This window comes from Eucyclogobius newberryi, unplaced genomic scaffold (assembly GCF_026437365.1).
Source record: "Eucyclogobius newberryi isolate DKJ021-1_F unplaced genomic scaffold, fEucNew1.0.hap1 SCAF_4, whole genome shotgun sequence".
NCBI lineage: Eukaryota > Metazoa > Chordata > Actinopteri > Gobiiformes > Gobiidae > Eucyclogobius > Eucyclogobius newberryi.
The window spans coordinates 22,242,825-22,255,503 of record NW_027316056.1 but is presented as its reverse complement, the minus strand read 5'-3'; the positions used below and the strand labels follow the sequence as shown (position 1 = coordinate 22,255,503).

At 41.8% G+C, this 12,679-nt stretch overlaps 1 protein-coding gene across 4 annotated transcripts; it reads left to right on the top strand.

Annotated features, from left to right (window-relative positions):
* Positions 1-823: 823 nt before the first annotated feature.
* On the top strand, positions 824-12,517 carry LOC140377744 (myosin-9-like). 4 transcript variants are annotated; one of them, XM_072463292.1, is made up of 42 exons: positions 824-1,040; positions 1,129-1,269; positions 1,376-1,532; positions 1,631-1,658; positions 1,766-1,859; positions 2,171-2,191; positions 3,046-3,138; positions 3,241-3,304; positions 3,403-3,501; positions 3,615-3,758; positions 3,839-3,934; positions 4,017-4,093; positions 4,175-4,369; positions 4,565-4,738; positions 4,945-5,118; positions 5,227-5,341; positions 5,420-5,610; positions 5,685-5,806; positions 5,889-5,958; positions 6,302-6,462; positions 6,555-6,663; positions 6,738-6,869; positions 6,945-7,151; positions 7,226-7,363; positions 7,440-7,563; positions 7,646-7,817; positions 8,071-8,283; positions 8,358-8,502; positions 9,083-9,289; positions 9,363-9,467; positions 9,544-9,696; positions 9,771-10,019; positions 10,120-10,332; positions 10,421-10,633; positions 10,707-10,868; positions 10,957-11,085; positions 11,157-11,245; positions 11,321-11,444; positions 11,570-11,778; positions 11,852-11,960; positions 12,042-12,214; positions 12,289-12,517. In XM_072463292.1, exons 1-42 carry the CDS (start codon positions 855-857, stop codon positions 12,395-12,397), a joined length of 5,886 nt encoding a protein of 1,961 aa, XP_072319393.1. In that variant the 5' UTR covers positions 824-854; the 3' UTR covers positions 12,398-12,517. The 4 variants fall into 4 exon arrangements, with proteins under 4 accessions (XP_072319393.1, XP_072319394.1, XP_072319391.1 ...); XM_072463293.1 differs by lacking the exon at positions 2,171-2,191; XM_072463290.1 differs by having other exon boundaries at positions 5,227-5,610.
* The last annotated feature ends 162 nt before the right edge of the window (positions 12,518-12,679 follow it).

Sequence of the window (12,679 nt, the reverse complement as noted above, 5' to 3'; positions counted from 1 at the left end):
GTCTTTAAATTGTAGCTTATAGCCACAGAGTTTTACATTTCAAATTGACTGAATCGATGTTGAAACATGTTGAAGTAAAAGAGCACAATGTAATTTCCTGAGGAAGTTGGGCCATGAGCCACCTCCAGTGAAGCCACACGAACTCGTGAACATCACCAGTTTTGTGCTCATGTCTTTAGTTGATTACTACAGATTAAACTGAAAACCTGCACTGTAAACATGATTATCATGCACGGCTGAATGAAGAGGTGAAAGTGGTGTTCCTCCCCCAGCGCTGACACAGACCGTGAGCGCTTAATGAACTTAGGGCAGCAGATGACACTGATCCCTTTATCCCTCGCTATATAAACACACTCAATCTGTAAATATGAGCCAGACTCATTTACACCACTTAAGTACTGCTACTCAAAATATTCAATATCAATTCAATTTAATATTTATTTATTTAACTTATTATACCTCCCAAAGGAGGATCCAGGGCATTTTGAGGTTTAGATTTCAAGAGCTGCTGGGTGTGGTGGGCCAATGATGACATTTCTGTTTTTGCCCAGACTTGCTCCTGACATTCTTGTTGCAAGATCTGGGGCATAGTATCCCCCCCTGTCCCGGGACACCTACATGCAGAGCCAGCTCAACCTTTTGTATTGCCTTTTATTACATCCAATAGTATTTAGGGACTCAAATGGTGACAGGGCACTTATGTTGTACAAACTTTACAGATGGTTTGATGAGTGACATCTCGCAGCAAACAACCCAGCCCACTTCATGTTTGACTGAACTATTATCTTAACTTTAAGGCTTTATTTTAAGGCTTTAATGTGATTAACTTTATTTTCTTTTTCTTCAAAGCCAAAATGTCAGACGCAGACAAGTTCCTGTATGGGGAGCGTGATGGGGTCAACAACCCCCTGGCCCAGGCCGACTGGGCCACCAAAAAACTGGTGTGGATCCCATCTGAGAAGCTGGGCTTTGAGGCCGGTTCTCTGAAAGAGGAGACGGGAGAGGAGTGTCTCGTGGAGCTTGTGGACTCTGGAAAAAAGGTAAAAAGGAAGTGAAGAAGTGGAGTTTTTCTCTCTATTGTTTTGGAGATGCTTCTCATACGTGTTCTTCTTTTTCTGTAAACTTTAGATCAAAGTAAATAAAGATGACATCCAGAAAATGAATCCCCCCAAATTCAATAAAGTGGAGGACATGGCCGAGCTGACCTGTCTGAACGAGGCGTCAGTGCTGCACAACATCAAAGAGCGATACTACTCTGGCCTCATCTATGTGAGTTTATAAAAATATGCCACTGTACCTTGAGTGCATAAGCAACATGGTTCTGACTCTAAAGTGTGTCAATATGTGCACTTATTCATATGCTCTTTCCAAACAGACGTACTCTGGTCTCTTCTGTGTTGTGGTCAACCCGTACAAGTACCTGCCCATCTACACCGAGGAGATCGTGAACATGTACAAGGGCAAGAAGAGGCATGAGATGCCCCCTCACATTTATGCCATCACAGACAACGCCTACCGCAGCATGATGCAGGGTACCACACTTCATAATGAGTCCATGCTATACACGTAACATTTTATTTACTGTCGTATTCATGGAATTTTCTTTTTCTGTTTTTTTCTTTTCTTTTAGACCGTGAGGACCAATCTATTCTTTGCACGTATGTTTTTCCTTCTAATCAACTTTATTTTCAACTGACCTATTATAATTTGTTATTCTTTTTCATTTTATTGTGCATTTTCTGTATTTTTTTCATTGTTTTTTTAGGGGGGAATCTGGAGCAGGAAAAACTGAAAACACCAAGAAAGTAATTCAATACCTGGCCCATGTTGCATCTTCTTCCAAATCAAAGAAAGACCAGGTTGGTTCTGTCTTTGAAATATTATGGTTTTAAACGTTGGAATAGTTTTATTTGGCATATGTTATCTAAAAAGGTGTATAGATTTCCTTGTTTTATGCAATGAGCCCGTTAGAAAGAGCCACATTCTTGGTTCATGTCTCAACCTGTGTCTCTGCAGAAGCAGATAGATCTTTACAGATGTGTGGGCACAGGCGCTGTGCTCTTTGTTGTTTTAAGGTGACATTTTTGTTCACGATTCAATAACAGCTGACTAAAGATTATCTCCGAAGTTACAACATTTAAATGTACCCGATTTGTGTGCCCTTTTCCAGAGCCTTGCAGTTTTGACTCATGTGAGTTCTTCATTTATTTGACCGCATAAGCATGGACTAGCAAAAGCAAGGGGCTGTGTGGGTATTGTACACATGCATTGACTTCTTCCATCTTAACCTTTCACGACAATGTACTCTCTTATGACATTTGGAAATATCCCCCAAAGAGTATTGTGGTAAAATACTCACTTTTAGACCAGTAAATCTATCAGATTTGGGTGAACAACTAGAACTGCTGGGAACTAAATGCCTTGCCTCTATTGGGTCTTTTTACTGTATACAACTGGCTAACCCTTTAATTTAAGCCTCCACAAACATGCTCTGAAATGCAAGGGATTTCTTTATTTGTTTTGCAGTTATTTTCTTTACTATCTTTTAAGTTAAGGCTCCTGAGCGTGTTTGAAATTGGCACTGTTGAATGAATCTTGATTAAAAATAGATGGCAAATCTAGTAAATATTAGATGTAATTGGATTTTGCTCAAATTTGTTCCACTGCCCAATCCACATTTCAACATTTTAGTGCAGAAAGGATTGTGATCTCTTTTATCTGGTGATCATGGGTGTAATTTTGGGAGCCACTGAATTGTCCTGCTTTTCCTTTTCACTAACCTACCTGTGTGTGGTTGTCTTGTTTCGCCTGCACAGATGACTTTACAGGGCTTCTACTTGAATAGGCTTGCAGAGGGAATGTGTGTTGGAATGTGGAGGATACAGTATGTGTGATTGGGCAATGGCATAACCTGAGGCCAGACTTTTGAATACTCTTATCTTATTTGTGCTTTGTTATTCACGACTTGTGAACACGTTTCCTCTAACTGGTTTAGCAGCATTAGAGCTGAAGCCTGGTTAGTTTACATATGTTGTTTTGTGTCAGGGAGAACTGGAGAAACAGCTCCTACAAGCGAACCCGATCCTGGAGGCCTTTGGTAATGCAAAGACCGTCAAGAATGACAACTCTTCACGATTTGTAAGATTTCTGTTACTATACTGTATATATCTAATTGTATACAACAAGTGTATACAATTGTTGAGCTGCAGAGCCAAACGTACCGTATTTATTCACTTTAAGGGGAAATTCATTCGGATCAACTTTGACGTCACCGGATACATTGTTGGAGCCAACATTGAGACTTGTATCCTTATTAAATGATGTTATATTTGTTTTGTAAGTCTAGCTTGAATATATTATATTTTAAATTGTGTTGATGTCAATCCTTGACTAAGATGTCAGATTTGTTGGAAAAGTCTCGGGCCATTAGACAAGCTAAAGAAGAACGAAGCTTCCACATTTTCTATTACATGCTGACCGGAGCAGGGGAAAAGCTGCGCGGTGAGTCCACTGGAGACTATCTCCGTCTTTTCACATAAAATATATCTTTTAATAGATCAAAAATAAACTTGATGTACAAGAGCTAGAAGTTGACGGGCTTTTCTGTTTTTCAGCTGAACTGTGCCTTGAGAGTTATGACAAATACCGCTTCTTGTCCAATGGCAACATGACCATTCCTGGCCAACAGGACAAAGACCTGTTCACTGAAACCATGGAGGCGTTTCAGATCATGGGTATCCCAGAAGAAGAGTCTACAGGTACCAATTTCAGCATCATAAACAACATTTAATGTTGTGTTTTTCACCTTAAATAGATGCGTGTTTACATTTCTGTTCAGGTCTGTTGAGGGTAATATCTGCAGTTCTGCAGTTAGGCAACATGACCTTTAAGAAAGAGCGTCACTCAGACCAGGCCTCCATGCCCGATGACACCGGTATATACGTCACAACCACAACACACAACAATCTATGGCTCAAAAGTGTATTTGCATTCACTCCTGTCTTCCTCTTCACCAGCTGCTCAGAAAGTGTGTCATCTTCTTAGCATTAATGTGACTGACTTCACTCGAGCGATTCTATCTCCACGAATCAAGGTCTGACCTGTAACAAGCCGGTTTTATGATCATTTGTAAAATATTATTCTGTTACTTTACCATGACAATGTTTTTGCTCAGGTTGGTAGAGACTATGTGCAGAAGGCCCAAACTCAGGAGCAAGCCGAGTTTGCAGTGGAGGCTCTGGCAAAAGCATCTTACGAGAGAATGTTCCGGTGGTTAGTGATGAGGATTAACAAAGCTCTGGACAAGACCAAACGACAGGGAGCATCCTTCATTGGAATCCTTGACATCGCCGGATTTGAGATCTTTGAGGTAAAATGTGTTCAATATCACTTGTATATTTTTTTTAATCATTACTTTGTGAAGAATTGTATATCATTTTTAGAATTATTTTTATAGTGCTTTTTCTTACAGTGAGCACTGGTAGTGAAACCAGACACATGGCTCATTGTCAGTGTTCTGTATATTACTGAGACGTGAACTGACCCTTTTCTCCTCGTCCATCAGTTGAACTCGTTTGAACAGCTGTGCATCAACTACACCAATGAGAAGCTGCAGCAGCTCTTCAACCACACCATGTTCATCCTGGAGCAGGAGGAGTACCAGCGCGAGGGCATCGAGTGGAGCTTCATCGACTTCGGCCTGGACCTGCAGCCCTGCATCGACCTCATCGAGAAACCGGTAATCATTTATCTTTCCGTTTATGCTCACACACGAAACAGTCAGGATTTATCCTTATTTGGTCTTGATTCTAGAGACTGATGTTGTGTTAAAGTACAGGAGAAAGCAGATGTCACTGCATGTTTAGGCATGTTTCAGTAGGTCTTGTAATGAGTGGGTGTCTGACATTGACCTGTGCTGCTCTGCCGTGTTGTCTGTACCTGAAGGCTGGGCCCCCTGGCGTCTTGGCTCTGCTCGACGAGGAGTGCTGGTTCCCCAAAGCCACAGACAAAACCTTTGTGGAAAAGTTGGTGCAGGAGCAGGGGACACATCCCAAGTTTCAGAAACCCAAGAAACTCAAAGATGACTCTGACTTCTGCATCATTCACTATGCGGGAAAGGTTATTGCCTTTTTGTAAACTTCCTTATAAATGTGTCTATCAACATTAAATTTCACAATATGTCATCAGAGAAAGTGAGTTCAAATGACTGAGTGATTTGTGGTGCAGGTTGACTACAAAGCAGATGAGTGGCTGATGAAAAACATGGATCCATTGAATGAGTGTGTGGCCACTTTGCTGAACCAGTCCACTGACAAATTCACGTCTGATCTGTGGAGAGATAGTAAGAGTTTGAGTTCAAGTCACGTATATTCATCACAATATAGCCTCAAAAATGAATCCTATTTTTCCCCCCTCCCAGTGGATCGTATTGTTGGATTGGATAAAGTTGCAGGAATGTCAGACTCTATGCATGGTGCATTCAGAACACGCAAAGGCATGTTTCGCACTGTTGGCCAGTTGTACAAGGAGCAACTGGGTAACCTGATGGCAACGCTGAGGAACACAAACCCCAACTTTGTCCGCTGCATCATCCCCAACCACGAGAAAAAAGTATGGTTTCAAAAGTAACTTGCATACATAAACTTTTTTAATTTGGAAGGTTACTCATGTCTGTGGGTCACCAGGCCGGTAAACTGGATTCTCACCTGGTCCTGGACCAGCTGCGCTGTAATGGAGTCCTGGAGGGGATCCGAATCTGCAGACAGGGCTTCCCCAACCGCATCGTCTTCCAGGAGTTCAGGCAGAGGTAACAAGTGAAAAATAAACCGCTGCCCTCATATCATTCGAAGTACTGGGTAGACGACTCCTTTTGCTTTTGTGTCTTTCAGATATGAAATCCTCACTCCTAATGCTATTCCAAAGGGCTTCATGGATGGGAAACAGGCTTGTGTACTAATGGTGTGTGTATTAGTCATTACCACTTATTTTTAGACAAAGTGACACCGCTATAAGGAGATGAGTTTTATTCCATAATGTGAAATATTAAAGCTAAAGGGTCAACTTTTCCCTAAAAATGAGCAGGATGAGCCTCCTTCAGGCCTAGTAAAAGGTTTGTGGAGATGCAAACCCGCTCACGGAATACAATATATATTTATACATTTAGTGCAATAAAAACATGTTATTTTAGTCTTATTTTTTGGCTAAAAGGTTCACGTCGTGGGTTTAGGTTGTTTAATTTTTCTATAATTATAGGATTTAGGTCAAACTTATCAATTCTAATGTAATACATCTAATTTCTTAGATCAAAGCCCTAGAGCTGGACCCCAATTTGTACCGCATTGGTCAAAGTAAAGTATTTTTCCGAGCTGGAGTCCTGGCTCATCTGGAGGAGGAGAGAGACATCAAAATCACTGATGTTATCATCAGTTTTCAAGCCTGGTGCAGAGGATATGTGGCACGCAAGTATGTCCAACCACGCCAACTGACATGACCTTTTATACATTTATAATTGGTTCATTATTAATCATTGTTCTGCATTTCATGTATCATTTTAGAGCTTTTGCCAAAAGACAACAGCAGCTTACTGCCATGAAAGTTATTCAGAGAAACTGTGCTGCCTATCTCAAACTCAGAAACTGGCAATGGTGGAGGCTTTTTACAAAGGTAAAACATGTGCACTGTTGGCATTGTGCATGTTACCATAATTCTCCTACTGTAACCATGATTTTTTTATACAGGTGAAGCCATTGCTTCAGGTGTCCCGGCAGGAAGAGGAGATGCTGGCCAAAGAAGAAGAGTTGTCTAAAATAAAGGAGAGGCAGGTCCAGGCTGAGCACCTGGTGGAGGAGATGGAGACTAAGCAGAAGCAGGTGTGGCCTTCACTCTCTCCTGGGTTGACTTTGGACTTCACATGATGTTGAGTAATTGTTCTTCTTCTCTCACAGCTGAGTGCTGAGAAGTTAGCCCTTCAGGAACAGCTTCAGGCTGAGACAGAGCTGTGTGCAGAGGCTGAGGAGATGAGGGCTCGACTGGCCAACCGTAAACAGGAGCTGGAGGACATCTTGCATGACCTGGAGTCTCGCCTGGAGGAGGAAGAGGAGCGGGCCACCCAACTGAACACGGAGAGGAAGAAGATGCAGCAGAACATCAATGTCCGTGAAGTCTGAGAAAGAAGAGCCATGACCACCGTATCAACAACATAATCTTTATCTTTGTTGTTTTACAGGAACTAGAGCAGCAGCTGGATGAGGAGGAGGCTGTGAGACAGAAGCTTCAGATGGAAAAGATGACGACAGATGCCAAATTGAAGAAGATGGAGGAGGACGTCATGGTGCTCGATGACCAGAACATTAAACTCTCCAAGGTCTGATACAAATTCAAGTCCTTTTGAATTACATAACAACTTGTGTTTAGTAATGCTTTCCTCTTTGAACCATCAGGAAAAGAAACAGTTAGAGGAGCGTATCTCAGAGTTTACAACAAACTTGACTGAAGAGGAAGAGAAATCTAAAAGTTTACAAAAACTCAAGAATAAACATGAAGCTATGATCACAGAGTTGGAGGGTATGTCTTTGCTCTTAATATGTATACTTTTTTGTTTTGTTTAAATTTGTTTCCCTAAATTGCATAATAATTTTTGTATCAGATCGTCTGCGAAAAGAAGAGAAACAACGTCAGGAATTGGACAAAAATCGGCGAAAGTTGGAGGGAGACTCCACAGAGCTCCATGACCAGATCGCAGACCTGCAGGCTCAGATAGCCGAGCTCCGGGATCAGCTCGCCAAGAAAGAGGAGGAACTGCTGGCTGCTCTGTCCAGGTAATTGTAGTCATATTTTAGTATATATTCTTTTGTTGCTCCTTTGGCTGAACTAATTGGTCAACAAAGAAATCCCAAGCAGTTATCATGATCGCTGCACTCACAATATGCAAAACAGCAATGCACTACTATATATCTATATAGATGTATGGAGTTAGATCAATCCATAACTCGTATATCTATCATCTATACATCTATAGATGGATAAAAAGAGCAATAGAGGGATAAACAGGGGGAACTATGTTGTTTTCAGGATTGAGGAAGAAGCTGCAGCCAAGAACACGGCACAGAAGAAGATTCGTGAGCTGGAGGCGCAGCTCTCAGAGCTGCAGGAGGACTTGGAGCTGGAGAGACAGGCGCGCTCTAAGGCTGAGAAACACCGCCGAGACCTGGGCGAGGAGCTGGAGGCCCTAAAGACTGAGCTGGAGGACACGCTGGACTCCACTGCAGCTCAGCAAGAACTCAGGTTAAAGCTTTTCTGCCTTTTTTGTGGTAGAGCCAAAATAATTCACAAAACGTAATGCTCTTTCATGTTATTAGATCGAAACGTGAGACTGAAGTTGCCCAGCTTAAAAAAACCTTGGAGGAAGAGGCAAAAACCTATGAACAACAGATGGCTGAGATGAGACACAAACACAACCAGGCGTTTGAAGAGCTGAATGAACAGTTGGAGCAGGCCAAAAGGGTAACCTCCATATTTTCACATAAAGGCTGTGGTCACATCAGGACTCAAGACTGGGTCCATGAGAACAAGACAAAATTTGATTTTTATATAAATAATGATAAATAAAAGGTGCAGTACAGATCACAATTTTATTTAATTTCATATTCTCATTGTAGCACATTGTTTTTTGTTTTTTTAAACTAAAACTTTGACAAAAACAGGGTTAATGTAGGCGAGTTACACCTCAATGAGATCATTCTCCTCATGTGTGCACAATCTTTTACATCGCATTGTCTTGTGGGACAAGGTTTTGTCCCATCCCTTGGGGTCACACATCCTGATTTGACCCCAATTCAGTCCTGCAATGATAAAGACTAAGGGTGTGTTCACACTTGCACATTCACTACATCAAAAGCTCAACCAAACGGGAAAGAAATCAGGGCTAAACCAAGTCCAAATCAAGACTAAAATCAGGTGCATTCACATTTGTTCTAAATTGAGTGTAGATCTGGTTTTAGTCACAACTTAGTCTATATTTTGACGTAATGTCTGGGCAAGAATGCAGCATTATTATGAGTATGTGTACTGTTTGTTCCTGTAGAATAAAGGCTCTATGGAGAAGTCCAAGCAGGCGCTGGAGAGTGAGTGGAACGAGTTACAGATCGAGCTGAAAAATCTGACTGAAAGTAAAAGTGACTCTGAGCACCGCCGCAAAAAGGCTGAAGCCCAGGTCCAGGAACTTCAGGTCAAATTTGGAGAGAGCGAAAGAAAGAGGAACGACATGTCCGACAAAATGACCAAGATGCAGGTGTGGTATAAATACTTTAAAAAAAAAAACATGTCTTGAACTTCTTGAAAACATGTATTTTTCTTTGATCTAGTCTGAGCTGGAGAACACAAACAAACTCTTGTCTGAAGTTGAAGGAAAGAACATAAAATACAGCAAAGATGTGTCTTCACTGGAGTCTCAGCTTTCGGACGCGCAGGTACAAAACGGTGCAGTGAAATGTCACGAGATGACTAGAAATACATGTTTTTTGATTGTTCTTTTTGTAAATGCAGGAGCTGCTTCAAGAAGAGACTCGTCAGAAGCTGTCTCTGTCAAGTAAGCTCAGGCAAATGGAGGACGAACAACAAAATTTGGGGGAGATGCTCGAAGAGGAGGAAGAGTGCAAGAAAAATGTAGAAAAGCAAATGTCCACTCTGCAGGCACAGGTTGGATTCAAATTTGATCACGCACAAATCCTTCAGTCAATACATACTGAAATACTGAATGTCCATGTGTTCAGCTGGCAGACATGAAAAAGAAGCTTGAGCAGGAGGCTTCTTCTCTGGAAGGAGCTGAGGAGGGTCGCAAGAAACTCCAGCGAGAGATGGACAGTATGACGCTGCAGTTGGAGGAGAAGACTGCAGCCTATGACAAACTAGAAAAGACAAAGAACCGCCTTCAACAAGAACTTGAGGATCAACTAGTGGACCAGGACAACCTGAGACAGATTGTGTCTAACTTAGGGAGGAAGCAGAAGAAATTTGATCAGGTACTTTTTGCTTGTCAATGTATGTAAATGGTATAGTATACATCGTTGTTTTTCTAAATCAAATCTCTTTTTTTTTTTTTTTTTTAAACAAACCTTCAAGATGCTGGCAGAGGAGAAGTCCATCTCCTCTCAATATGCTGAAGAGCGGGACAAGGCAGAGGCTGAGGCCAGGGAGAAGGACACCCGAGCTCTGAATTTGGCCCAGGAGCTGGAAACCATGAGCGGCCTCAAGGACGATCTTGAACGGACCAATAAGAATCTTAAAGCTGAGATGGAGGACCTGGTCTCCTCCAAGGATGATGTCGGCAAGAGTGTAAGGGAATAACTGTGCAATACAGTTGATACATAGACATTTCAAATATATTTTTGACATTAATGTATACTTTGATGCCTTCCTGTAGGTTCATGAGCTGGAGCGATCCAAACGAGCCACGGAACAGCAGCTGGAGGAGATGCGGGTGCAGCTGGAGGAGCTGGAGGATGAGCTTCAGACAACAGAGGACGCCAAGCTGCGTCTGGAGGTGAACATGCAGGCCATGAAGGCCCAGTTCGACAGAGACCTACAGACGAGAGATGAGCAGGGAGAGGAGAAAAGGAAACAACTTGTCAAACAGGTAATGAAAAGACTGTTCTTGAAGACACAGAATAGAACTGCATTATATTAAAGTTTTTTTTTAACTTGACTAGGTACGTGAGATGGAGTTGGAGCTGGAAGAGGAGCGTCGCCAGCGTAGCCAAGCCCTTTCGTCCAAAAAGAAATTGGAGATGGATTTATTAGATCTGGAAAGCCAGATTGATGCTGCCAACAAGGCCAGAGATGAGGCACTGAAACAACTGAAAAAGCTACAGGTACACTGAGCTATCAAATGACTTACCAATATTAAAAGCTGAGCATTATAAACACTGCTACACTACAAATTATGGCTACACTTTATAGGGACAAATGAAAGAAATGGCGAGAGAAGTGGACGAGCTGCGCTTTGCCCGAGATGAAGCGGTTGCTTCAGCCAAAGAGACTGAAAAGAAACTCAAGACCATGGAAGCAGACGCCTTGCAGTTCCAAGAGGTTTGTTACCATTAACGGATGATGTAGTTACCCCTGTACCTTGCAGTAATGCTGTTGTTTCTTTACTCTAGGACCTGGCTACAGCAGAGAGATTGAAAAAACAGATTCAGACTGAACGAGATGAGCTGCAGGAGGAGCTCAACAGCTCAAATATAAAGAAGTATGAGCCAATTGAAGAGAAACATGTAAAGTTTGTGTGTATTTACTTTTTCTTATTTTGTACATTTTTTTCTAGTTCCTCTTTGACTGATGAAAAGAGGCGCCTGGAGGGCCGTATTTCTCAAGTTGAAGAAGAGCTGGAGGAGGAGCAGCTCAACACAGAGATGGTCAATGATCGCCTGAGGAGGTCCACACTACAGGTGAATGACGTGCAAGGCAGCCACTGAGCACTACCTACAGTTTCTTCTATATCTGCCTAGGCGTGAACTTGATATCTGTTTGTACCATAAATAATGATAAAACAAACCCCTTTTTATGTCATTAGACCGAACAGTTGACCACAGAGTTGTCATCAGAGCGCAACAATTCTCAGCGCCTTGAGGGGGCTCGCTCTCATCTCGATCGTCAAAACAAAGAGCTGAAGCTTAAGTTGCAGGAGCTCGAGTTAACAATCAAGTCCAAGTACAAGTCAAGCATCACAACGCTGGAGGCAAAGATCGCTCAGCTGGAGGAGCAACTTGATGTAGAGTCCAAGTAAGTGCCTGTTTCATTGGATATGCAAACAATATTAAATTGATATGTTTTTTTAATTTGCCGTTTCTTTCAGGGATCGTCAGCAGGCCTCAAGACTGGCCAGGCGTACTGAGAAGAAACTGAAAGAAACACTGCTGCAGATCGATGATGAAAGACGTAACACCGAACAGTTCAAAGATCAGGTTAAATACAAAATCTCTTCCTAATGCAAGTCAGAATACACTGTTATAGAACTTATTACTTAAAGTCATTTCTTTTTCCAGTTGGATAAGACAAACAGCCGCATGCGACAGATCAAACGGCAGCTGGAGGAGTCCGAGGAGGAACTGACTCGGGCCAACGCTTATCGCCGGAAGCTGCAGAGAGAGCTGGACGACGCCTCAGAGTCTGCAGACATGATGAACCGGGAAGTGAGCACTCTCAAGAGCAAGCTCAGGTACATTTTTATTCAAGATGCTTTTTTTTTTTTTTTTTTTTTCTTCTTTTAATTAATTCATGTCTGTTTTCCAGACGGGGAGACCAGCCTTTTAATTTGAAGCGTATCACAAATCGCTCAGGAATAGACAGCGATGAAGAGTTGGATGTGTCTGCAGAGACACCTGAGAGTGCAGCTGAGTAAAGTTCCTTTATTTTCCCCAGTAAAGAGATATGTAAATGCAGAGGACAGCCATGGAAGTTACCTGCAGTGGAATTTGATTCCTCTTTTAACTGAAATCTAATGTGCTTTTTTTTTTTTTTTAATCTAAAATCAAATAACCTTGGTTTTGTTTTTGTTTTTTACATCTTTCAAAATCTCTGTCTTTGTTCGATATACACATTTTTTGTCATTATATGCCATAGCTTTGAGTAAATAACATTTTTCTTTTTGTTACAAACACAAATCAGCTAGGTTTTAACATCT